Source organism: Odontesthes bonariensis, chromosome 9 (assembly GCF_027942865.1).
Source record: "Odontesthes bonariensis isolate fOdoBon6 chromosome 9, fOdoBon6.hap1, whole genome shotgun sequence".
In the NCBI taxonomy this organism is placed as follows: Eukaryota; Metazoa; Chordata; class Actinopteri; order Atheriniformes; family Atherinopsidae; genus Odontesthes; species Odontesthes bonariensis.
Window position 1 is genome coordinate 5,876,376 of NC_134514.1, and position 27,904 is coordinate 5,904,279.

Sequence of the window (27,904 nt, forward strand, 5' to 3'; positions counted from 1 at the left end):
AAGTCCATTTTTCCAAATCAGGAAAAAGTTTTATGTGTTTCAGAGTCACGCGTGTGCATTTCGTCTCTGGGTTTTGCTTATCTGGAGGAGCTGTGTGGAATAAAGAAAGGGACACTGTACTCCCAGATGAAAATAAGAGTGCAGAAAAATCCTGATATTTGTGAGTCTGAGGAAGGAGAAAGAAGGGAGGAGTGGCTCTAAAAGTAGGTTTGGCACAAGTAGTTTTCATTTTGGCACATTTTAGTTTCTGGACTTCTCCCTTTGCAAGGCCACCTCCTTTCCAGCCTTCAGCCTGATAAGACTTTTTTTTATTATTTTTATAAAGAACCATACTTAGCTCACACTGTATTTCTGAGTGAATGTACAGCTCCAAGTCAGCACGATGAAATATATAAATAATAACACATTCGGTTCGGTTTGTTTGTGTGAGCTTATCGGCACCGATAATCAGCACATGTATGTGTCATGGCAGGCATGTGGTGTTATGTGTTCACCAGGCTTCGCATCCACAACCATTGTTTGAATCTGATTATCTCCAATAGCAAATCCGCCGTGCAACATATTCCTCAACTCTCTGCCCTTCGTGCCAAGACGGTGACGAGGACCAGATTCCTCAAACCGTACGCTGAAATTAGATCAGACCAATCTGCACAGAGTGTTTAGAGGCATCCACAAATGGACGTGCAGAGAAAGGGGGGGGGGATAACTCTGGCAGGGGATCATCAGATTATGGAAATAATTAGTTGTCATGAACAAGAGTTATCATTTGATGTGATTGGGTGGATTTCTGCAGCTTTGGGAGACGGTGGAGGGAGCAGGAGGGGAAGACGAAAAGAGAGACTAATCCTTCTGTCCTGGCGTGGTGAAGCGGCGGAGTTTCACATCTGTTCTGTCAGGCTGTGATTGCTGACAAACACGTTCCTTCCACTTCACAGTTTACATTTATTCAACTTTTTCCACCTCCGAGAAAATCAGATCAAAATACAAACACAAAGGCATGCATGAGGGCAAAGGTTAAAAAAAGATTGATAATGCACTCTTTATCTTTTTGTGAAATTTTTTCCTTCTCAGTTTTACTTGTGTGGAAAAACAACACGAACTGCACAAGCTCTCTCTCTGACTTCCTGTTTCCTGTTTCCTGCTGCAGAGGAAGGCGAGTACTTCCTGAAGGTTTTGATTCCCAGCTATGCGGCGGGTTCAATCATCGGGAAGGGAGGTCAGACCATCGTTCAGCTGCAGAAAGAGACTGGAGCCACCATCAAACTGTCCAAATCCAAAGACTTCTACCCCGGTAAGACGCCCTGTTTTAACAGGATGGATGTGTGGATGTGTGGATGTGTGGATGAGGCTGGGAAAATAAAATAAATGTGAATCCTGACATATTTTTAAACAGTCAAATTTGCTGTTTTTATAATTTTCATTCTCAGTTTCTTGAATGATTTAAAATAACGAGCCATTCTGTTCAATAAAAAAAAGAAGACATTCTTTAAAACGCTGAACATTTTGTAAAGTTTTCTGCGTGAATCCAACGGTCAAATGCAAAATAAGTTGGATAAAATCAAACCAGTTGTTCACGGAGGGATGGATAAATGTTTAGATAAATAAAAAGCTCCTGAATTTGTACCGACTCGTTGATCCATCCATCCATCCTCATAAAGGAAGTGGATGAACAGATGGATCAGTACAAAGTGTTGTGAGCCATTAAGGAGGCATTTCATTACTTTAGTCTTCATGCATCAATTTTTCATAACGTTAAAACACTCATCCACACACACACACACACACACACACACATACACACACACACAGTGCTGTTTCAGAGTGGCCGCTGGATGAGTTTTATCACAGATTAGAGCGGCCGACATGCCGCTGGTTGTCATGCGCTGACGTTGGCGATGAGTCTCGTATCAATGCTGTGAGATGGATTTATAGAATTATAAAGTCTGTGCCGTCCATATGTGTGCGGTCATTGTGTGAGAGTTTTTTTGAATCCTCAGGGTCATTTGGGCCTTAACCAGGCCACACATGCACACACACTCAAAGTGTCCCGTGGTGATTGGGATTAAAGGATCGGGATGAAATTGTGTTTGTCTAAACTCCTAATGCCGCCCTGATGTGACATGTGGCTGCAGCAGTGAGGCGGGGGTGCGTGCGTCTGAATGTTTGTTTGTTTTGAAATGCAGGAAAAAGCAACTTTGTCTGCTGTTCGGTATATTTAAGCAAATCATCATTACATTTTTCAGATTTTAATAATTAGGACATAAAATAAATAAAAAAAAACACAGAAGGAGTGTGTGAAAAACTAAGTGAACCCCCTGATCCAACACTTTGGTATCCAGAGGAGTTCACGGTGGACTCAGTGACTGCGAGGTGCCCAGGTCCTGTGGCTGCAGAACCAGCCCACATCATCAGCCCTCCACCACCGTGCTTGACAGCTGGTGTGAGGTGTTTGGGCTGATATGCTGTGTTTGGTTTCCTCCAAACGTGCTGCTGTGCATTATGAGCAAACATCTCCACTTTGGTCTGCTCTGTCCAAAGGACATTGTTCCAGAAGTCTTGTGGTTTGTTCAGATGCAGCTTTGCAAACCTAAGCTGTGCTGCCATGTTCTTTTTAGAGAGAAGAGGCTTTCTCCTGCAGCCCTTCCAAAGTCAGTCTTTTTCTAACTGTGCTGTCATAAACTTTAACCTTAACATGCTAACTGAGGCCTGCAGAGTCTGAGATGTAGCTCTTGGGTTTCTGACCTTGGGGTGACCTTTAACCTTTAACATGCTAACTGAGGCCTGCAGAGTCTGAGATGTAGCTCTTGGGTTTCTGACCTTGGGGTGACCTTTAACCTTTAACATGCTGACTGAGGCCTGCAGAGTCTGAGATGTAGCTCTTGGGTTTCTGACCTTGGGGTGACCTTGCTGGGACGTCCATGACAGCTGTCCTGAATGTTTTCAGCTTGTGAATAATCTTTCTCTCTGTAGAACGATGGACTCCAGATAGTTTGAAAATGGCCTTATAACCCTTCCCAGATTGATGAGCTGCTTCTCTGAGATCGTTGCTGGTGTCTTTCCTCCTTGGCATCGTGCTAACACACACCTGAATGCTGCAGAACTTCTGCTTTTATAGAGGTGCTCACACTGACTGATGATCAGTTGATAAAATAAATTTGATTAGCAGCACCTGGCTGCTAGATACCCTCATAGGAAGCAGTGAGGGTGGATGTAGATGTAAACACGACGCAAGAGGAAAGATGTTGGTTCAGAACTCTGAAAACACGACATCCTTCTTTGACCTCAGCTAAAAGCTTACAGATTTCCAACTGTAACCACAACAAATTGTTCATGCATCGGTTGCCAGGAGTTGATATCGTTGGAAAACATCAAATAAATTGACCAGGAAGGTTTTGAATCTGCACACAAAAGCCTGTTGATTATGAATATCCTCTCAAATTAAAAATACATAGTACTATTTTGTTTTGACTCCCTCTGTTTCCACTTTTTATGACCTCAAACTGCGTGTTGGGTTAGAATTGAACGGCCTCCAGTTTAGCTGTGATTACCAGTGGAAGGTTGGCAGGCAGCTATTGTTGTTGTGGTGAAACATGTTCATATGACCCAAATCTGTTACTATGACGCATACTTTTCTGTCTTAATATGAAATTCACAAGCAACAGGGTCCCTGTAAAAAGGTAAAATTACTGTCACATGCTCACTGTGAAACAAAGCATCAGCAGTCCTGCATCAAGTTAAACCTCCAGCGACTTTCCAGCGTTGTCATAGAGTTTTGCGGATTCGCTGATCTAATTTAGCAAATTGATTTTTTTTTTCATACTTATATTGGTTTGTGTAGCTTCCAGTTTTTGACCAAAATCCTCAAATTTCCAGAGACTAAGCTTTTTGGATGAAATTCAAATAAATAAAAAGGAATTATAATGAAAACAATCTACAATCAATCCCAGACACAGATTTTTTAAAGATGCAGCTTTACTTGAAAACGTTTTTTCCTGATTTAAGAAGAAGGGGAGGAAAGTACAGGCACGGATTCAGTTCCAGTGCTTCGATTTTTCGACATGAGACGTGATTTTTGACATGATGCATGTTGGAAATAACAATTACCAATGACTCGAATAATTTTCCTGTAGAGCTTCCTTCCACATCATCCAGCTGCATTCATGTTTCCCCCCCCGGCCTCTAATTTAAACTCCACTGAGGTCCCCAAGTGTTTATTTGGTTTGAAGTTCAGCTCTCATTTTTGTTGTCTTTGTGTGTGCTTCTTTCGGGGTGTTTGGATTTGTGTATCGGTTCAGTGTTGAGGTCCGCAAACAAGCCGCCGTTGTTTGACATCAGCACACGAGTCCTCTGAAAGCTCTGCCAGCGAGAACAGATGCAGGGTTCAAGAGCCTCAAAGACACACACACACACACACACACACACACACACGTGCACGGATACACACGTGCAACAGCACGGATTCACAACACTGTAAATGCAAAGAGACGAGCAAGAAAAGAACATAAATCCAAATGGAGTCTGCACGCTGGCACAGAGGACGCGCATGTGAATCTATGAAAATATTTATCCACGCAGATGCACAGGCACCAGACACAAACACCTACACATATGTATACACAAACACACAAACAAGGCTTGTAATTTCTTGGGGCAAAGCCCAGAAGAGGTGAAGATGAGGAGGGAGGAAGAGACAAGTGAGAGAAAAAGAAAGAAAGAAAGAAAGAAAGAAAGCGAGGGTTGTCTGGGCTTCAGTCTGGAGGGGACGACAGAAGGAGCTGTGTGTGTGTGCATGTACATGAACCCTTCCTCTGCTCTGAAGGGGGCATCTGTATGCAAATGAGACACGGTTCTTCCTGGGTGACAAATCAAAAGGCCCACCTGCTGCAAGGGCCCGTCTGTGTGTGTGTGTGTGTTGGAAAGAACAAGGCCAGTTTGATGAACAGAGCTGAGAGTTACTGCTGTGTCTTGGCCAAAGTGTCTCATTCCTCTCCTCATTCTCCATGGAGGATATCGGTCACCCCTCATTCCTCCTCCTCCTCCTCCTTTATTCGCACACACACACACAGATAGCTACACAAAGGAAAGCCGAGGGGGTCACCCGAGGTTTTGGAAATTTCATTTCATTGTTCTGCACTAAAAAAACAACAACCAAACCGCACTTATTACAAATAATGTAATAAGACGGTACAAAAGTTAAATAAAGGAGCCGTGATAATTAGGTTCACCAAAGTAATAACCAGGAAAAAGGTTGGCAGTAACAATCGGGGTAATAATAAACTAAAAAATGATTTTACAAGGAAACAGAGTGCCAAAAATAACGAGGAAAACAATTTAAAGGATGAAGTAAAACATTGATAATGTTTAGAGTTTGACCCAGTGAGAGTTAACCACATATAGCTGCGTGACATACAGACACTAAATACTTCACTTATCCTAAAGTCCTTATTAGTTTCAACCAAATCACAAACATTTAAGATATAAAGAGCTAACATTTCTTCCCTTTCACTCAGTGAGCCTCCCCTTAAACTGTTTGGAGTCTTCCTGAAGAGTCTTGTCCCACACTTTGATAGCTGCTTCTTTAATGGGATATTACCACGAAATTGAATGGAAACAGTTAGTTTATTAGTTTGCAGAGCTGACATGGACGGATCCATCCCTGCTGAAAACCCATTGACCCCTGAAGTGCTCCTGTCAATCACTGCTGGCTTGACTCTTTACATCTGAGCAAAAGAAACTGGCCTTTACGACGAGGCATAAATGCAACAATGCAACATGGACTGGAAAGCAGCTCCATTTGAACTCAGAAGGTTCTCAGTCGTTGTCATGTTATTTTCTTTGTTTTATTTGAAGTACATAAAGTGCTTGAATGAAGTGATATTCAGAGGCTCAGATCTCAAACTGTAGCCAGCAGCAAACAGTGAGAGGCTGGTGCGATGCACATGTTGTACTCGGCCCGTCTTTTGTAAATGTGGCCAAGAGAAACATCAGATCCACCACCAAGTCTTCATTCATGGTTATCAAACAGAAACTACTGTTTCCAGGTAGCAGGCTGCAGCAGTAAATATCTCATTTCTACAGAATTACCTTGAAACAACAGAACTGCAATATGGTAATAACCAGTTTTGACTTATTTCATGCAAGATTGTAGCCTATAATATAAAAATAATGAATCTATTTTACCTCATTATTAGGCTTTTACCGTATTTAGGTTTTGTTTTTAACTATTTTTCTGTCTGCAGGTTATCATATCCATTACAAAATGTTATCATACCAATACCAAATACTGTAGTTTTGTCTTGTTGTATCTTTCATTCATTTAATTATTTTTTTCTCTTGGTTTTTGGCCCCTTATTACTTTAATTTTCAGATTTAATTCTGTTATCACTCTGATATCCCCACTCAGGTTATTGCCTAGTTCTTATATCAGTATTTGTATGCCTTTATATATGAATCAATTCATTTATTTATTTATTTGTTGTTATTTTACACAAACATTTACACTTGCAACCATATATTTTCACTGTGTGATTGATGCTGTTCAGTGTCATTTTTGCTTTTTGGAGTAGTAACATCCCAGTTAAAGTGCACGTTTCCTTCCACAGAGTGTTTCAACACGGCTGTAAACAAATATGAGCCATTTTCCAAAAATGAGCTCATCAGCTTAAGTAGAAATAAAACACCTCCGGCGCTTTATTGCAGAATTCAAACAGTGTTTGGCAGCGTTGCAGAGCAGAAAGACCTGAGAGACGTCTCCAGCTGAACCTTGAAGATTAGAAGCTGTTGAAAGATGACAACAAAACAAAACTAATTCTAAAAGTTAAGAGTTTTACTTTAAATGCAACAACATATACGCAGATTTTTTTCTAAATTCCAGCTTTAATTACTGCCTGATATATAAATGTAGAATTTGGAGCAGAAAAAGAAGGTGAAAACAAACAAAATGAAGACTGAAATAGAAAATTCAAAGACCAGAATCAACACAACGGGATGAAAACACTAATTAAATGAACATGAATTACAGGGTAATTACATGCATTTTCTATGTTTAGTTTGTGTTAACAGACTGATATGATACTTCAAACAGAAGAACTATGCTTTTAAAATCCTGGACGTAAACAGCATTTTCTTTCACGACCTTGTCCAACCCTGCTCTCCTTCTTCAGCCTACATTCTCCCGCTCGTATATCACACCCTCCATCTCTCACTCCTTCCTTCCCTTTTTTTTAATTCACGCATCTTTCGATTTGGCCTTATCTCACCCATCCGTCATGTCGCCCTCCCTCTCTCCTTGTGCCTCCTCTCCCTCCTCTTCCTCCGCCATCTCTCCCTGCATCCCATCTGGAGAATAGTGCAGCAGCAGCACTTAAGAAGACAACCAATTAGCAGGGAGCCGCAGCGCTGGGGGACGAGACAGGCAACCATTCTTCCACACACACACACACACACACACACACACACACACACACACACACACAGATCTATGCAACCCACCATTCACTATTATGGCACAACAGATTTATTACATACCCATACAGTACAAGGCGGTGCCGCCTCCAAATATAGCCTCCCTCTGTCTGGCTCTCAGTCTCTCCTGAGCAAAATCAGAAGGACGTTACGGTATTTTATCATTTTATATTACTGTTTCAACTGCAATCAGCAGGGAATGATTTGCATTCTTTGTTAGGGTGAGATGAGCTCGAGTTTTGGTGTGAATTAGGGAAACTTGTTGCCTTGAAATGTCTCAGTGGTTCAGGTGGCACTGACTCACCGGCTAATTACGGATTAAAAAAAAAAGCATTAATTACCTGTAAATACACATCCTAAATGTGTGGATTAGTCATCAATGATGCAGGGATGGATAATTACAACGGGAGCACCTGCAGGGCGGCTGCAGCCACTTACTGAGGCCTAAGTACCCGAAGCCGAGTTCTCCACTAATCATGAAAATGAAACACCGTCTTCTTCAGGCTTCTGACGTCGTACGAATTCAGATTGTTGTGTGTTGGTGCTCTTAGGCCTTAGCTAGCAGAATTAGAATAAAACTCTATTTGATTCAGGATAAAATAGGTCTTGAATATTATTAATTGTGAGTTTGTTGACCTGCCAGTTTTACAGGTAAAAGATTCCACAATTAAATGGAATAAAGGTAACAGATCTCTCCTCGACTTGTAGACTGTTGAGATAAAACTTGTGCAAGCAGCAGTTTTTGAACAGAGAACGAATAGAGCCGCTGCAGCTCCACATAAAATATTCATTTGCGACACCTGTTTTATAATTAGAATCGACCTGCTTCCCTCCTCCTCCCCTCTTCTCTCCGCTGAGATATTGACCTCTGGTCGGACGCAGAGTCAAAGCCATGAAGACGAACTTAAGGATGGAAATAAGTTTGTGTTCCTGCCAGCGAAGCGTCTCTCTCTGTCCCCTTGGAGTTTTATGGCAGCACTTTAGGTGTTACAGCAGAAGGACGCTAAAAGAAAAGTTGGCCGGGCAGAGAGTCACTAATTTAAAGGCTCTTTCTATCCGTCGACGCTGGGGACATTCGTCTGACTTCTGGACTGCACAACGTGTTTGATTTGTCGCAGTGGCAAGCACCATTTTGTTGGGTTGCGAGAGAAAAACTCCTCAACGAAACGCAGTCGTGCTTGTTTAGAATTAGAACGTAATCTTGCAGATACAAGTACCACAAATTAGTTTAAAAAAGGTCAATTGGGTAATTGAGGTTTTAGAGAAAAATGTGATTAAAGTGCAGCTGAAACTTGGTCTTTCCAAAAAAAATAATGTGAAAATCCCTTTAAACCTTTTTTTTTTTTTTTTTTTTTTTGAATGGATTTTTCTCTGCTTTTCTGGAGCTGAAAGCAACTAGAACCAGATTTGTTTTGCAAGTCGCTGCCAAAATCTCTGAGCTCATTGGATGACAAGCCCCCAAAACATCCAGTAGTGTCCGCCTGGAGATAATTTGTCTTTAAAGACTTCACCTTTCACTCAGTAACATGAACATTAATCAAATCAAAGACCGAAATGCAAACGAAAAGCAACAGCTTGAAGTAGAAGAACATGATATCTGCCTTCATTTGGGCCACATTCCTGCAGCAGTGACATCATCGCGTCTTCAAGCCACTTCAATGAGCCTGATCTGAACTGAAAACGATGGTTAATGAGACGCCCTGAAGGACCCGCAGCACATGGTCTTATACTGCAGAGAAAACAGAACCGATTAGTTTCTCATTAGAAGCTGTGAAAACATCTCCGCTGAGTCACAGGAAGAGAGAAGAAGGAGAAGCCCGAATTCAGTGGATTATTCATCCACGCTGGGATCGTACCGGGGTTCTCAGCATACATTCGACTTTACTGACACGAAAACAAATAATCCAAATATGAGAAACTCTACCTCAGACTCACTCCGTCTCCTCTGTTTGTCCTCTGCCACCATTTTAGAGCTTGGTCTTTAATCCCACACCATGATTGCATTTTCCAGCATTTAATATCCCTTGTGCAAACACACACACAAACACACAAAACCAACACACATCTGTCGTAAAATGCCACACGAGCTGACAGAACACCTGACACACACACATCCAACCTCTATCGACATCACTCATTTCAGCACTCAAAGCCTCTTATGCAGCTCTAAGCTCTCAGACTCAGAAATGGAAAACTGCAATATTACATATCACACAAACACACACACACATGTGCAGCTGTAATGGATTTCCTACTTGTTAGCCGTTTCCCTTCTTCATTAAATGACTTATTCATTATAAATGTCTGCTGTTTATCAGTCATAACGAGATGATTTTCAACTAAATTAGATTCCCGCCTTGGTCCTGTCTGAATTTGTCAAATTACAGCTGAAAAGTGACTGCAGTCAGTGGCTCAGAGCTCAGCCAAACTTGGGGATTTTAGCTGCAACACGAGAGTTTCCCACTTGTTTAAAACTGAGACATTTTCATTTTAACAATATTAATTAATCTCCATTATTAACACAGGCTACGACTCTCAGAATCCTTGTGAACAACCTGAAAGATTCCTGGTATTTGCAGTGAATCTGTCGGTGCAGAACACTGGACTCCAGGCTTTCTGGTTTATCTTCACCTTGGGGCTGAGTTCAGACGGCGACCCGAAGCTGTTTGTTTGTGTTTGACGTCAGCCGGCAGGCAGACGGGCTGAGTAATGCGTCTGTACCAGTCAGTGCCGTTCAGGCTGACAGACAGACAATCGTATGCCAGCACTTAGATCGAGCCGGAGCTACGGCGCGGCTCAACTCGGGCTTCCATGAGAGTCTCGAATGTTTCGGTTTAGTTAGTGGTTTTTAATGTTCTGTAATTCTAAACTGCTGCAGCTTTTATTTAACCCTTTACAACCCAGTGGTAATTTTTAAAAGCCTCCATTCAAGCCTTTTATTCCTCTAAAACCAGCTTTTTTTTCCTCGTGTCGATGCTTTTTTTAGATGCGTTGCATCAGGTCAGAATGGATTAAAGATGGTCGAACAGTCGTTCTGTAATGAAATATGTTGGGAAAGGATGACTGAAGCTTTAAGATATTGAAAAAGTAAGCATTTAAATACACGCTGTATTGTTTCCTGGGATAAGATCTTTCATTTGATATGCGAGTACAGCTTCCATTTCTACAGGTTTCACTAATTAAAAACATTTTTCTCTCTTTTGAGTCAGAAAGGCTTTGTGCATTTTAGTGCTTCTTTATAAAAATCCTGTTTGAGATGACCTGCTACGTTTTAGAAATGTTGAAAGGCAGCCTTTAGCTTTTCCTCTGAAACCCTGAAACAGTGTGGAGCAGAGGGAGCTCAGTTGCTGTAAAGGTCAAATTAAAAGCGGCGGACGCTCATCGCTTCCCTCTAAAGTGCTTTCCTGAGTGTGTTTCTGTGTTCAGAGGCTCCGCTGGGAGCTGAACCCTGAACTCTGGCAGAATGAACATGAACTCATGCAGAATGAGATTCCCCCAACCCGAGCAGTGTTAATACCACGCTGACACACGGCTCTGTCGACCAGCTCAAAGTCGCAGTCCACAGTCAGACTGATGCACACCGGCCACAGATTAAAAACTGTATCGTGCACAGAAATACACACCGACTTAAACCTTTCGGCCTTTCTTTTTGATGGCCTCTCACCTAATGTTCCGGTTGCATAAGTTCTGAGCTTACGGGCAGCCATGTTGGAATGTTTTACTAAAAGAGATGGACCTGATGAGTCACTGGTTGCTATTCTGTTTCCCACCTTTGTTCCACTCCTGCGCAGACAGAGGCAGACGGGGAGGCTGTCGAGAAACAGTCCATGTAAAAAACTACATGTTCTGTGGGAAAGATGTTTTAACTGTGAGTGACAGTGACAGAAATTGTTTTTAATTGATCTGCTGTGTAGTATGGCAGCTAAAAGAAACCCTTTACCTCGAAATATTAAGAAAAAATGGCCAAGCTTGATTCTAATGGGTGCACCTTCTGCTCTGGAGAGATTTGAGAGAAAAGATTTTAGGCCTATCACAGAAGCAATAACATTTGGTAAAAGAAGAATCAAATTGCCAACATTTCAATATATATACTTTATAGAATTAGAGGAGAAACTGTGAGCAAAAAAAGTAGTTTAAAAGAAAAATATATTTTAGAATAAATGAGAGGTTTAAAGTGTGTGACATCAACTCAAACCTGAACATTTCTTGGAAAAATCGACAAAATTCATCAAACTCAAACTGGGTTGCAAATAAACCATTAAAGATATATAAAATATACAAATTCATTTAGCAAAAGTCCAACTTCTCATGACTCGTTTCCTCTCTGAATGATGTTTTTACTGTAACGTATGTCTGAGTTTGGGTTGTAACCAGCATATGATGAATCACTACCAGAAATCATAGCACATTATTTCTTATGGAGCTAAATCACAAACATATAGATATATAATATAAAGCTCCAGCAGAGTTTGGTGTTCTTACTTGTCTATTTTCTTTCTTGTCCAGTCCTTAAGAGAGTTTTACTTCGAGTTTCTGGGACTGAATTAGCTCTTGGAGAGTAAATCTGATTACATTGACAGGACACCAGAAACCTCCACATGTGACCCAGTAGCTTCCAGATCAGAGAGGACAGATGTAGTGTAGCATGCAGTGTGTTGTCAGATAGAGTCCAGCTCCTCTGAACCCTCTTGACAGGCCTCCTCCTCCAGGGACCTTTGATTTGCCGACTCTGCAGCTCACAGGTGGCATCAGTCAGTCAACTTGCTGCCTTCAGATGGACTTGGCCGTTCAATCTGAGGTCTGAGGTGAGGCCGTATTCTTCTGCAGAAATTATTTCCTCCATTTCCTTCCATTTCCTTCCTTTTCTGCCCTCTGTAGTTTGTTTGTTTCTGCTCCGTCTGTGTCAGCCTGCAGGAGTCAAAACAGCCAAAACTGATCATTAAAAATGGAGAAGTTGGGGGTCGATATTGTTTTCTCTTCACCTCAGTGCATGCTCCGTCTCTCCATTTGCTGCATTTGTGCTTAGACTTTTAATAAGAGAGGACTGAGAGTCCCAGCGAGGCCGACCGTAAATACAACAGCAGGAATACGGTCGGCCTGCCCACAGATCAATGCTGCGCTGAGTGCACATCTCTCTGTGTGAGTGTGGACTCTCAACTGTCTTTAACTGTGATTTCAACCTGTGCGTGTGAACCAGAGTGAGTATGTGTCCTTGGGATGTGACGGGATAATGCAGTCTGAGTGAAATATGACTGTTAGAAACCCACTCCGACACTTTCACTGCCTCTGCACAGCACACGTGTCTTTGGGATAATCACCACTGATAACCACCTCAGTTCTGTGTGTGCACGTGTGTGCCTACATGCTGCGATTATTTTATTACATCAGAAAATCTAAGATCTCTGTTTTAACTTCTTGAGACAAGACAATAAGAGATAAGAAGCAGAAGTAGGAGGAATAAGGGGACTTTACACCCATCCCACATTTATTTTAGTCACGGTTCACCTAACTTTATTCATTCGTTTCCACTCTAAGACAAGTAGTACTAATAAAAATGATAAATTAGATTTTTTTTGTTCTTTTTGAACACTTCACTCTTCTTCATTAGACAGGAGCAGCTGGAGTCCTGCTACAATTTAAGATCTTTGATTTATTCTGAAAATAAGTGGGATCTCTGGAACATGACTTTGAAACTCAATATATTTTCTTTTCTGTAATTTCTTGTTATGAAACTGAATCTATCCACATACAGTGTCAACAGACGTGCTCTTTTTTGCAGATTTCTTGTGCTATAGAACAAGCTGAGGAGCTCTGATTCTCATCCCAACCCCTCATTTCCTGTTTTTCAGTTGCTGTTTTGTCCTTATTTCAAACATTACACATTATTTAGGTAAGATTCAACAAAAAATAATTATGAATACATCACAGTTCGGGTTATAACAGACACAAGTCTGTTGTTTTAGTCACGGTTCACCTAACTTTATTCAATCGAATCCACTCAAAGACAAGTGGTAAACAATAAAACATAATAAATTAGATTTTTTCTTGTTCCCTTTGAACACTTCAGTCTTCTTCATTAGACAGGAGCAGCTGGAGTCCTGCTGCAAATTAAGATCTTTGATTTATTCTGAAAATAAGTGGGATCTTCTGGAGCATGACTTTGAAACTCAATATATTTTTTTTCAGTGATGTAGTCTAATGATGAAACTGAATCTATCCACATACAGTGTCAACAGACGTGCTTTTTGCAGATGTCTAGTGCTATAGAACAAGCTGAGGAGCTCTGATTCTCATCCCAACCCCTCATTTCCTGTTTTTCAGTTGCTGTTTTGTCCCTATTTCAAACATTACACATTATTTTGGGTAAGATTCAATATAAAAAATGAGTACGAATACATCACAGTTCGGGTTATAATGGAGACAAGTCCTGCCGTCTCAGCTAAACACACAAAATATGCTGGACACACAGAACCAGCCATCCTTAACAGATGGAACAGGAGAAGAAAATCCAAAGTTTTCTGTTTTATGACTACTTTATTCAATTCAATTCAGTTTTATTGTCAATTCTTCACATGTACCAGACATACAAAGCAATTGAAATTACGTTTCCCACCATCCCACGGTGAAGACAAAGACATATATGGTAAAAAAAAATGACACATAGCTAAACATTAGGCTAAATAGACATATCTAAATATAAAATAGGCATTTAAAATAAGTAAAGTGCAAGTTGCAAGTTGCATAGTAGTGCAAAGAAAGTCAGGTAATAGCAGCATAAGTTTTCATGTTTTGTTTAAAACATGAAAACTGGCCTTTCACATTGTTACATAAAATTGTATCTCGGTCCCTTTTTTTAATACATTTTAAGGTGTTGGTACCACAAGAACCTCGGTCTAGCTCAGTCTTCATTTGTCCCTGAGAGAAAGGAAGTTTTGATCCCTGGTATTGGCCTTTTCCACACAGAAAAATCGATGTTTTTAATGTGAAGTCTGACACATTTCATTTAGACTCTGCCACATTTTAAATGAATCCAAAGCCCTCGGAGCTGCCTGCAGAAACTTTGCACTGACACATGGTGAAAAAGCAGGTTCAGACAAAATAGTTTCAAGTCTTATGAGCTATCAAATAATTATTTGAAAAAAAATGTGCTTTTTTTCTTATTAATACAAAATAAATACTATCTACATTAAACCCAGCCGGTTCATTGATTATAAATCAATCCCACACCTGCAGCCAAGTGTGTGATGACTACGATTCACTTGGATTCACATCTATAAGCTGGATCCTGTAATATTAGGCATATACAGACGGAGGTCTTATCTGCAGCGCACAGCTCAGAATCAAACACTTTATTTTCCTGCTGACAGATCTGAAATAAAAATGTGATTTTTTCTTTAACATTTTTATCTTCACATGACGAACAGAACACCCACTTTGCTCATATGCCCAGTTGTAAAGAATTCCTAAATGACCAGTTTTGTCTGAAAAGCAAAAAAAAATCTTTTTTTTTTTTTCTGTGTTTGGTTTTATTTTACGGGCTCGCAGCCATCTCGGTCGGCTCTGAAACCAACTCCAGGAAATGTTGATGGCTCACCGGAGACTCATGTGTGAATGTGGAACATGGATCCCTGTTTGCTGGTTTCGCTCATTCCTGGCTTATGTAAGGGAGAGGCGGAGCAGAAAAGGGATGCAGACTTCCCGAGCGGTGCTGAAACGACGATTCACTTGTGCGCGAGTGAGAATGAGAGTTGAAGAGATTCCACCTGCCTGCCATTCACAGCATCGTGGCGCCCTGCAGCCGCTCAAACTGCAGCGTCATTGCAAAGGCTTTGCTGGTCTCTGTCTTGCCAGCCGAAGCGCGTCTCTCTGGGCGAGGCTGCGACTGCCGCTCTCAGGCTCCACTGAGGCCTGCAATCTGACCGACTGATTGGTCATGCAGTTCAGAGACAGCTGGACTCCTGGTTTAAGCTGCTAAATGCATTCAGCAGAGATGCACTTGAATCACATCCAGGTCTGTTGAAGATATGGAAAAGTCATTTCCAAGATGGATAGTGCCAGCCAATCTGCAGAGTTTGTCACTGAGTTAGTTTCCATGCTTATATTTCAATGTGGTCTAGCAATGTGGTTTTTACTTTTCAAACTGTATGATTAGAATCGTGCAATAATCAGATTAAGGATTTATTTAAATCCTTTGATTTGTTAGATCATGAAAATGCACCAGTTTTCAAGCTGTGCAGGATACCAGACAGCAACCATAATGTTTTGTTTGCAAACCAACAGCAGGGCAAGCAGCATGTGGACTATTCTATCATTTTTGTGTTTTTTTGTTGAATTTAAACCAGTCAGTTTATATTTTTAAGGCAAGGCAAGTTTATCTGTACAGCACAATTCAAAAAGGCGATTCAAAGGGCTTTACAGAGACATTAAAACAGTAGAAATAAAAACATGATTTAAATTTTAAACAAAAAAGAAAGAAATAAGAACAATAGATAAAATCAGTAGTTAAAATGTGACTAAGTTTTGAAACTCCAGCTTCAGATTTGGAGCTTTATTCAAATGCAGCTGAAAAATAGGTGTGTCTTCAGTGTTTCAGCTGATCTGAGGCTTTCTGGGAGTTTGTTCCAGACATGTGGAGCATAGAAGCTGAATGCAGCTTCTCCAGATTTAATTTAAACCTAATTAATCGATCAAAAATCCCCAGACAATCTGTAATTCTTATGTTTCAGCGATCTTTTCTTTATTGGGCATTCTCACGTCCAATAGATCTCTTTAAGAATCTTGTTTTTCCCCACAACAATCATTAATGATTCATGTCTTCCAGTTCAAGCATCTCACAAAAATGACAGCAAGAGATAAAGAATAAATATACTATATATATGAATAAACTCGAGCAAACAAAGAAATGCTTGCTGAAGTTTGTTTGTCCCCGTGTCTGTGCTGATCCAGCTGTGTCAGTGCATGTGACAGATTAGAGTCCAGTCAGCACATAAAGAGAAGGGGGTGTAGGAGGAGGGGGAGGAGGAAGAAGAAGAGAGAAGGAGTTACCAAAGGGGAGAGTGAAATAAAGAGGAGAAAGGAGAGGGCGAGCAGGAAGAGGAGGAACAGTTCAGCGTGCAGAGGTTTGCTTGAGCTCTGAGGGTTTCCAACTGTCGCAGACAAAAGGCAAGGCAGGGCGCTCTGTATGACAATAGGCTCTTTGACCCCGGTCAAAGTAGCAGGGGGGAAGACGGGGGAGGAGGCGGGGTATGGAGGGTGTCCCCATCTGTCTCGGAAAAGAGAGCGTCTATACATCTGTACGCTTCGTGTAAATCTGTGTCACTGTTAAGTCCCTCTGCAGGTGTGTATGTGGTGCACGTGCAAACAGAAATAAGCCTCAATCATCACAACCCTCACAGATGGAGTTGCATCTGATGAGGAGTGTTTACGTTTGTATAATCACATCTCAAAACTTTTATTCTTTCTGTTGCTTTACACAACCTCACATTTCTACATTAGTTACTACGATTAATGGCAGTTTTTCCTTAGAATTATTAAGTGAATTTGAAGTAAACCTTTCAAATGTAACCAATTCAAGAACAGGCAAGTTTTCATTTCCTAGGTTGGACTGAAATATAGTGTCATCACAATGTGACTGTTTAATGTTACACAGATATGAGGTCCTTATGTGAGAAAAATTGAGGAAAATCCTCAGAATTGTGTCAGCCTTCATGTTTATCAATTCATCTTTGACAAGACAAAACCACCAATAGATATACAGTAGCTAGCATAAAACTTTGCCCAGCTCTCTTTTCTAATTGAACATACACTGTTGCTTTTTAAAGAACAATTTTACCTTTATTTAATTTATCTAAATATTAAGTAGCACGCTAAGTACTATAGCTTCACGTGGCTAGCTAGCATAAGCAGGCCCGGAGCCTAGCTCATCATGGCTAATATATCATACACATTACGGGTTTTTCTTAAACACTAATTTCAACCTATACATATATGCTGTCAGCTAAACCTATGCTTGGTTACACTGTGGCTTTTTATGACATAGCATAGCTAACTGACTATAAGCTTCTTTGCTAACTTTTTCAGTTAGCTACACTAGTGAGTCTATTTTTTTCCCCACAATTAAAATCTAATCTGTCACCTGTAACTGTATTTAAATGCACGAAGAACTGGTATCTTATATAAATGTTCTGTTATTTTTGTGTGGGTACAGCCAGTGTTGTTATCTGTTCATAATAGAATGTAGCTAACATTTGCTAAAAAAAGTTGCTAAATATTTCTAGAAGACATTATATGCTAATTATCATATACATCATTTGACCAGCCCTTTATAGCTAATTGTATACAGTTTATCAGTACAGCCAAATACCAATTAAAGCTGCTCTTATTCACATATTTTTCTGTTTCTGTTGTGAGAAGCTAATCTTAGATAGCTATGACTAAAATAATGGCCCTTTAAGACGATAGATGTGTCAATCTACAATCACTATTGCTCTGAAAAATCCTGATTTTATAACTTCAGGATCATCCGACAAAATCACCATTTATATTAAGTTAAAGACAACAAGCATGCTGTGATTTAAGCTATATTTACATGTATGAGTGTCACAAAGGGAAAAAGATAGATGATGATATTTTAAAAGAAGCAGTGAAATCACTTCATTTAAGACTTTCTGGTAATAGAGGAGCATTATGATGATGGGCCACAATAATGATCCTCGCCAGCAAATCTGCAAAAACCGAACCCCATAATGTGACAAGACTCATTCTGCCATCTTTTCACTTTACTTTGCATTGATTTTGTAGTTCCATAACTTAATTATTACATAATCTTGATTAGTTCATCCTGCATTAAAAAGAGATTAGATTAGAGCCACTTGTGAAAAAACAACTAAAAGTGGTGGAGAATTTGCAAAGAACGAACCCATTAAATTAGATCACTTTCCTTAAAATTGCCAGAAAAGTTGCTTGCCTTAACGAAGGATTCTGCTTCCCAGACATCCCTGTTTTTCTTTATGGAAAGCAATTTTTAAAAAATGCTACCTACCTACTTGCATTTTCTGCAGCACACTGTACTACATACCGAACCATTCTTGAAGTAAAACACCTTCCTGTTACCACAGGACATCTGTTTCTAAGACTGACAGCCAAATTAAAAACTGCTTTTTGTGAGGCATGGGGGGAGTAAATGTTTCCAATTGACGGCTAGGATTTTGTTTAAGAGTGTTTTAATCGTGACCCCATTACAACCCTTTAAAAATCCTCCTGCTGGTGGATATTATGCGAGTCAGCCTTTAACAAACAAAAAAATCCTCTAGCTGCATCTAAGTCAGCAGACATTAACTGATGGGTGTCTCCCTCTTTCTCTTTCCTGTCACCCAACTTCTCGAATCTGTCAGTTCTTATGACAGAGAGAAGCTTGGCTAAGCAACGTGGTTTGGACCTCTTCATAAAACATCTTTGTCATGATCACAGACAGCAGTTTCAGCTGGTTTAGCCGGATAATATCGCCTGCTGTTTCTTTTCCCATAAATAGCAGACATAGCTGGAGTTGTTTCTGTGTCACCATGGCTATTTGCTTCTTTCACAACCTGCTATGAGTACAGCACCAGGCCTTCGTGTTTGTCTTTGTGAATTTGTGTTTTGCGTGTTTGATGTAGGTTTGCAGAGGTAGGGCGCAGCAGCTACACACACATGCACACCCCCACCCCCCAAAGGACAAAGCAGAGGATTGTGGGGCTTCACGCCCGTTGCCTTGGTGATGAGAATCAAAGTGACAGCTCTCCTTTAGGAGGAGTACCCCACCTCCTCCTCCACCTCCTCCTCCTCCACTCATTCCCTTCTCTCCTCCACAGCAGGTGTAAGAGAGTGTGAGAGACAGAGAGATGTCTTTCTTCCCGTTTTTGGTCGGCTTCCAGATCCTCTCGCCTGCTGTCCTTGAGAGTCGCTGAAATAAGCAGCGCTGGTGGGAAGTTGAGGCTGTAATTTGTGTGTCAGCTTTTTTAATAACATCATAAATTGTGAATGCAGTTGGAAAACCGAGTAAAGCTTTTTCTGGAGGAGCTGCTCATAAGACATTATTCGATCCAGCTACAACACTATATCAGAGAATCGTACCATAACGACCCGTATTTGCAAATCATTTCCTCATGCTCATTATACGACGAGACTTTACTGCTCTTTTAATTTAGATGCAAACGGGTCAGAAAAATATATCTCAAAAGCAAAGTGTTCATCAACTGCAACGCAAACGCAGTGACAAATGTTCTCCGTCCTGATTGGCCCTCTGCAACAATGACACTTAGCGTTGGTGGGAGCCATGGCAACGTCCCCCTGGTAGCACAAAGGGGTCAGAGCTAAAAGGTCTAAACCTGCTAATGTCTCCGAGCACCCCTCGCATGCACAGATGTGTGTGTGCATGCTCTTAAAGGAGCAGGTTCCTTCACAACGGAGTCCGGCTTTGTTAGGCCGTTGCTTTAAGGAGGAGGAAGGTGAGCGTTGCAAACAAAGAGCCTCATTGATGTGAGTGAGAGCCAGTTGTGAAATTGCATTTTTTTTTTCTTTACAGACCCCCCAATCTCTGGCAGAGGGACAAAGGTAGCCTTTTGGGACCCCTTAACCCCTCTGTCGAGCACACACACCCTCCCCTTACAAAGGAACTGGTTCCACAGCTGCCTCGAGTCCCTCATCCCTCCCCAGTCCCATTAGTTTTAATCCCCAGTGAAAGCTCCCTCAATTTCTCCCCCTTTTCTAACACTCCAGCAACCATATAGACCCACCCCCCACATGCACAACACGTATACACTTCACAACACCACCGTAGCCCCCTTGGTCTTGCATGATTAATCCCCCCCCCCTCTCCCTGTCTGAGGTCCCACAAAGCCGTCAGCTGTCATATCGTCTCTGACACACTGGCCCGTCCGGAGACCACAGGGTGTAATTACACGTATGGTACAGATGTGGTGGTGTGTTATGGTCAGGGGTCAGACGGGTTGGCAGGATTTAAAGGGATAGTTCGCCTCTTTTGACATGAAGCTGTATGACATCCCATATTAGCAACATCATTTATGAACATCTTCTTACCCCCTGCTGCGTCCTGTGAGCCGAGTTCCAGCTGAGTTTTGGTATTGATGAAGGTAGTCCGGCTAGTTGGCTGAGGTTTAAAAAATAAAGCGTCTTGCTTCTCAAAACAATATGCGTTCAACCCCAGCCAACTAGCCGGACTACCTTCATCAACACCAAAACGAGGCTGGAACTCGGCTCACAGGACGCAGCAGGGGGTAAGAACATGTTCATAAATGATGTTGCTAATATGGGATGTCATACAGCTTCAAGTCAAAAGAGGCGAACTATCCCTTTAATGTTGGTCACATGACAGGTGGAGCAATATTATCCTATTATTTTCTCCTCTTGTTTTGTTTTTTGGTTGAATTTATTATTGATTTTACGAGTAAGATTGTTTAATAATCAACAGCACTGTCAATCTAATCATCAAAACAGAGAAGGGATTAAGCGGCAGCTTGTTTTGGCAATCTTATTTCTTATTGTTTTAACCATGAGTGATGATGACAGAAGGGCACAAAAATAATCACGTGAACAGTGAATCATGTTTTTCACATTCCTCCTGCTCACCACTCTGCCACATTTTGTGCTTTTCCAGCAGTTATCCATTCTTCCACATGTGTCATCTCATCAATAAACTTGGGCCACTTTCAGTAAATCTCTGCTTTCATCCTCCTCCAGCCTGCAACCGCCTGTTGTTCTCCGCGTCGTGCCGTAAATCACGCCGTCGTGTTCCATGTGGTTGTCATTAATACAGATGAGGTCACACTTCCAGGCAGACCCCACCCTCTGCACTCAGATGCATGTACACAGTGACACACAGACAGCACGTTACACGGTGCACACTTTGCACATGCATGCGTGCAAACGTGCCGATATATACGCGCTCGCTCAAACGCTCTTCTTCCGCTCTTCTTCGCTGCAGAGAGGAAGGCCCGTAGACGGAGGAAGAGAGGGAGCTAATTAGTGTTTTAGCTGATTGCTAATTGCCACTTTCTTCCACCTACTTACACACGACTGTGAAAAGAGAAAGAGATAAACTAACAGTCATTTTATACCCCTTTCTATCAAAAACTCATTTCACTCTTTTACTCCTAATTACACATCCAGCTCATCTTTATCTGGTCCACTCGTGCACAAACACATCCAGGAGTCTGGCATCCTGTCTCTGGCCGTTTTTCAACACTTTTTTTTACCACAAAAACCAGGATCTGCAGAAGGAATCACCTCTAGATATCTTACAGATACAGAATGATTTGTCAACCAACAGAATATATGTTCTTTGCCTTAAATGACAACTTCAGATCAATCATGTTAATTTCTTTTTAGCTTAAGTTTCACTCAGGTGTTCATTCAAAACCAGCCCGGTCAAACAAAAGCAAGAAAAACGACAAAGATATCAAAGACAGTGTGTTCACTGTGTGATGTTATGAAGCTGATATCAGCGAGCTAGTTCACTTCTTACCACAGCTGTTGGCAGATGTTTATTATGCCTGTGAGTGGCAACACACTCGAAAAAAATCAAAGTCTTACCAAGTATATTTGTCTCATTTCTAGTCAAAATATCTCATTACACTTAATATAAGACACAACTGCCTAACAAGTGCTATTTCAGCCAGATATAGGGACTTGTTTGAAGACAATACATCTGGAATATCTTGTTAAATGAAAAAGTCTTGAAAACAAATTGTTTTGAGTCGGATTTCATATGAAACAAGCTTTTTTTTTACATTTGAAGAGGTTTTTAAGCTAATTTCAAAATCACTTTTAACTCAAAAGTCCTAAATATCACATCTTATTTCAAGAAATCTTGGCAAGCCGATTTTCACTAGTTCCATTGGCAGATTTTTTTGCTTATTTCAAGCAAAAACATCTTTTATTTGTTGTTTTTTTACTTATTTTTGCATTTTTTCCAGTGTATGCTTGTATTAGCAGCAACATATTTTCCATGTACAGTATTTCTATCATCCTTTGCTGTATGAAACACAAAACATTGTGAAAAGTCCCACATTTTGACCCTCTTCTCAGCTCCCAGGCAGCGTGAGGTTTTGTTTGGCTTCTCTTTACAACATCTCTGATTGAGGACGACAAATAAACGCTGGATTAGAGAAGAAGCATTCGACTTGTATATGTTCCTAAACTGAGAATTACTGTGAAAGCATCTGCACCTGGGTGGGGTGAATTACTTCAAACAGTCTGCCATCTCATGGAGGCCGGGCAGAATTTCAAAAATGATTATTTATTGACACGAGTGGAATCGGATCAGGATGGGATTATGCTACGTTATGTTAAGCATAGAAACTTTTCTTTTAGTTTTAAGAAACTGTACAACTGATGAATGCTTATGTGACTTTGGATGCATTTTCCAGATTCCAGGTGGAGCGTTCTGGCAGGGATGTGTTGCATGATATAATCATGATCTGACGCATGGGTGTAAAACTAAAATCTGATGTTTTGCTTTACGTGAAACAAACTCTTTATTTGTACTATTTCACCAAAAGAAAATTAAACTTGAGAGGCACTTTCTTCATGTTTTGTTCGAGCAGAAAGAAAGCACATCTCTTAGACAACACCGTCACTGCACTGGAAAAAAATCAAAGTCTTTCCAAGTATATTTGTCTCATTTCTAGTCAGAATATCTCATTACACTTAATATAAGACACAACTGCCTAACAAGCACTATTTCAGCCAGATATAGGGACTTGTTTGAAGACAATACATCTGGAATGATGTATTTGACATTTGGAGAGGTTTTTAAGCTAATTTCAAGATCACTTTCATCTCAAAAGTCCCAAATATCACATCTTATTTCAAGAAATCCTGAAAAGCCGATTTTCACTAGTTCCATTGGCAGATTTTTTTTTTCCTCATTTCAAGCAAAAAACGTCTTGTATTTGTTGTTTTTCTTACTTATTTTTGGAGGGGCATTTTTTCCAGTGTGTGGGTCTAAGCAACCCGACCTCTGCTCTGTCTTTAATCACATTTCTAACTGTGTAAAAGTTGGGTTTGAGTTACAGTATTAGTCTTCTTCTGCAGCCAGAGTTTTATTTGTTTTTCCAATGTGGATTTATGTCATGTCGGAGGAGAAGCGTGTGAATGGCGTGAATTCTTGGGCGGTTTTTACTAGCGGTGCAAGCATTCAACCGGCCGCAGAGAGGAAAGTTCAAGAGTAGTTGAGGATGTTTTGGTGAGTTTGACGCTGCACAGTTTTCACTTTCTCAGGCCACGTGTCCTCACTGCGGAGCCAAGTTGCAGTGCACACACACACATGCACACACACGCAATCATGGGCAAAACATGATCTCAGGCGGACAAAAGACATACTCAGAAACGTGCATGCGCAACACTGCCGTCCCAGCTGTAACAAATGGGGACCAGATTGTGTATGATGATTATGATGATGTAAAAGACCAGGCATGCTGGTCTCCATGGTTGTCAAGCTTTGTTGAGTAAATGTTCAGAGTGTGAGTGCATGTGAGTGCATGGTCGAACCCTGGTGCCGCGAGCTATTAAACAACTCTCCTAGGCTCCCTGTAGAACTGATCAGATCCTAATCATGCACAAGTTTGCTTCAGTGTGCCGTCATGATGAACTGTTGTTTCACTTTAAGTTTGATTTCTTTCAGATTTCAGATGAGATTCCAGAAGTGCACGTAATCTGTTGGCACATTTGTACCTGCGCACGATGTTTCCTGAATATTCCCTCCAGATTTGAAACCAGATAAAGCAGGATTTTTTTTACAAGAATAAGAAATCCCAGTGTTAATGTTTGGAAATGAAAGGCGGTTATGTGCAGGTATTATAATACGGCTCAATAAACTTCAACAAACAGAGCGGGGTTCTAACAGTACATTAGATTAAGCCCTCTGTGGGGTACATATGAAGTCACAACATGGGTGTTTGGTGTTAAGGGGAGAGAAGATTGGGGTGACGCTCGAGTTCAAACACCTGGTGCTCTGTAAAGTTGTGAAAACGCTTATAAAGTGAGATCGGTATTCTCATAATGGAGCTCGGATCGACTCCATGGACGCGCTGATAGGCGTATTGCTGTAGCTGCGGGTGTGCGTTGGCGTACGTGAGACACGGTTCTCAGGACGAAGGGTGTGTTCAGCTGAGCGAGTTGGCAGAAATGAGAGGAAGAAACAGTGAAGATGAATGTAGAGTGCAACATCTTTTATCTTCCTCAGACTTAAAATTCACAAACTTTAGTCTCAGACAGCTCTTTTTTTTGTGTGTTTATTGTTTAAAACTGTAAAAATAAGTTTGAAAAAAGTACCGTTTTTGAAATTTCTCTGAAAAGCCCCATTAGTCTCTATGGGGCTGTCATTTGGAGCCTAACAACACAAAAAGTGTAAATCTGTTAGCTTAGAGGCGTAAAATGTGAGAGAAACGACTCATTTTTACACGTTTTAAAGAAAGGAATTGCAGCTCGAGTGAAAACTGTTATTGCTGCAGAAGGTTAAATCTCAGCTTCACTCCAGCTCAGAACAATTTGCCCATTTATTTCTGTTTTTCTTTCGCTATGCCTGAATAAAGTCAGTTGTTTTCATGCATGAGATGTGATTCTGTGGCTGTGTACAAAACCGCATACTTCTCCTACTTCTCCTACTACTCATACTAACTTTTTGAGTTAGTATGCGAGTTTGAATAAGTGAGAAGTTCCCGGATGCATACTAGATTCGCCGAAATGTTGGGTATGCATCATGAGGTTACTACTCATACTCAAACTACCCAAGATGCAACGTAACGTGACGTCGCCGATCGTCATTTCCTGTCAAAACGGCAGTTTCAAGCTAGCTACAACGAGGGTAGGTTCACTTCCTGTTTTCAAAACAAAAGCACCAATTGTATGGTAATGGCTTTCCCTATGATAAAAGGCAACGGGTATTTTATTTTGTGAAAATAACCGGAAGTGCGTTGCTCACTGCGGCTAGCTTTAGTAGCGCCGAATTCGGAACAAAATTGTAAATAGCCGGTACTTTGTCAGATCTAAACGACTACTTTCTTGCCTGAAAATGTTTCAAATGTTGCTAAAGTTTACAGAGTTTAGAGCTTAAGCGAAATCAGCTTCAGGCTGGCTGATTTCGGCTCGGGCAGGAGCGAAATGCATTGTGGGTAAACGCTCTGCATACTGTCTGATCGATGCAGTACACAGTATGGAAGTATGTAGCATGTATTATGCGTTTTCAAACACAGCCTGTCAAGCAGAAGAACAAAGAACAAGGAATAATAATATATATATTTTACACTTTGCTGGAGTCCCACATATTATACTTCTCATAATGCATGAAGAGGTTTTGATGTCCTACTGTGATTTACTGTTTAATTCAAATGAAGAACTTCTTTCACTTCTTCTTTGACTGCTGGGCTGTACAGTAGTTTTCTTTCTATTTATTTGAGATTTTTACTCTCTTGGAACTTAAACAAAAGGTAGTGAGTCAGCAATCCGCTGCTGTTTTTAATCTGTCTCTTAAAGGTCCAGTGTTTTAGGGGCCCCCGTAAAATGCCTTCGCTGAGTAGTTGCATTTACTTTTAATTGTGACTCTGCTTTTAAGGGTTGAATGTGTAAAAGACAAAGTAATCTGGGAGGAACAGAGATATGTGCTTGTTTTCATACCTCTTTAGGACCTTCTCTGGCATAAATCAATGTGAAACCCCGATCAAAGTGTAACTTGAGGTTTGGTTTTCGCTGGGCTGGTCCCAGTAATGGTGGCTGTGTGAACTTTTGTGTGGGAGAGAGGCTGACAGCAGAAATGGGGCAGCTGACGGGGTAACGGGGCAGTTGCAGGGATGGATTTGCAGGAGGGGGGGATTTGAGGCTGTTAAAGGGTTGGGACAAGGAGGCTTAAGCCAACTGATACTGTCCATATAACACACACTCACTGACACAAGCCAAACATTGTGTAATGTACTCATAACACTCAGAAACGTTAAAAAAAAAACAGCCGTTTGAAGAAGAAAGCTCATGACAGGCAGATATGAACACATAAAGTCAGACCTTAGAAACACGCACACACACAGCGGAGGCTCCAGAGGTATGTTTTGATAACTTTGGCGCAAGGCATTGAAGAGCAAAGGGGTGTGTGTCGGGCTGGGAGACAGGTGTGGCTTCATCATGGCAGTTGTGCGACACCAGACACCAACAGTGGAGATAACACTCATTGAGCCTATAGTAATGGAGCTGGAGTGTTTGCTCGTGTGAGCGTTCGCCTCATATATACGGTGTGAACGGGATGCCACAAAAGCCAAGTACACACTCAGATGTGAACAGAAGGTCAGCATGTTGTCAAATCCCGCCATTCCAGACACAATTCTTCTCCTTTCCTGCAGACTTGAATTCATGTGGTTGAGGAATGATTCCACATTCAGTCTGAGCTCTGCAGAACACTGATCACTTTCACCAAAAACCACTTTGTTACGGCAGAAATTTGGAGCTCAGAGATCAGAAACAGAATCATTCTTTTGGTCTGATTTCCTTAACTTTCCTTTAACTTTATTTATTTATTTATTTATTTCATAATCATGCCTGTTTTTAACACAGTGCTGCCTGAGGGCCTGAAGATCAGGGCTATCCACACTGGAAAAAAATCAAAGTCTTACCAAGTATATTTGTCTCATTTCTAGTCAAAATATCTCATTACACTTAATATGAGACACAACTGCCTAACAAGTTCTATTTCAGCTAGATATAGGGACTTATTTTAATACAATACATCTGGAATATCTTGTTAAAGAAAAAGTCTTGAAAACAAATTGTTTTGAGTAGATTTCATATGAAACAAGCTTTTTTTGACATTTGAAGAGGTTTTTTAAGCTAATTTCAAGATCACTTTTAACTCAAAAGTCCTAAATTACACATCTTATTTCAAGAAATCTTGACAAGCCGATTTTCACTAGATCCATTGGCAGATTTATTTGCTTATTTCAAGCAAAAACGTCTCGTATTTGTTGTTTTTCTTACTTATTTTTGGAGGGGCATTTTTTCCAGTGCAATATTGAATTTCTGTCATTGCAAGATGTCTCCAGATTCTATGAATCTTTTGACGATATTATGTATTCTCGATGATGGAATATTCAAAGTCTTCTCGATTTCACAGAACATCATTCTGAAATTCTCCCATGATTTGTAGATGCAATGCTGCTGTTCTTTTTCACCAAAAACCAAGCTCTTCTTTGTCTAATTTGAATGTTTCACTTTGTTACGGCAGAAATTTGGATGAAAAACAGCTCGGAGATCCAAGACAGAATCATTTTTTTGTTCTTTTTTCTTTAGATTTAGGCCCCCAATTTCTTTCGTGTGAGAGAAGTTAGTCGCAGAGGAAAGAAAGTGATGCAATCGGACAGACAATTAAAGAAGAAGTAGAGGCGATGGGAAATTAAAAGCA

General features: G+C 40.8%; 1 protein-coding gene across 3 annotated transcripts in view; it reads left to right on the forward strand.

Moving 5' to 3' along the window:
• The window catches only part of nova2 (NOVA alternative splicing regulator 2), a 98,402-nt gene that overhangs the window by 21,605 nt on the left and 48,893 nt on the right, over window positions 1–27,904 (forward strand). For all 3 annotated transcript variants that reach the window (XM_075472848.1, XM_075472846.1, XM_075472847.1), the window contains one exon: window positions 1,148–1,291. In XM_075472848.1, coding sequence (XP_075328963.1) covers window positions 1,148–1,291 — 144 coding nt within the window. The remainder of the gene's footprint in view (window positions 1–1,147; window positions 1,292–27,904) is intronic.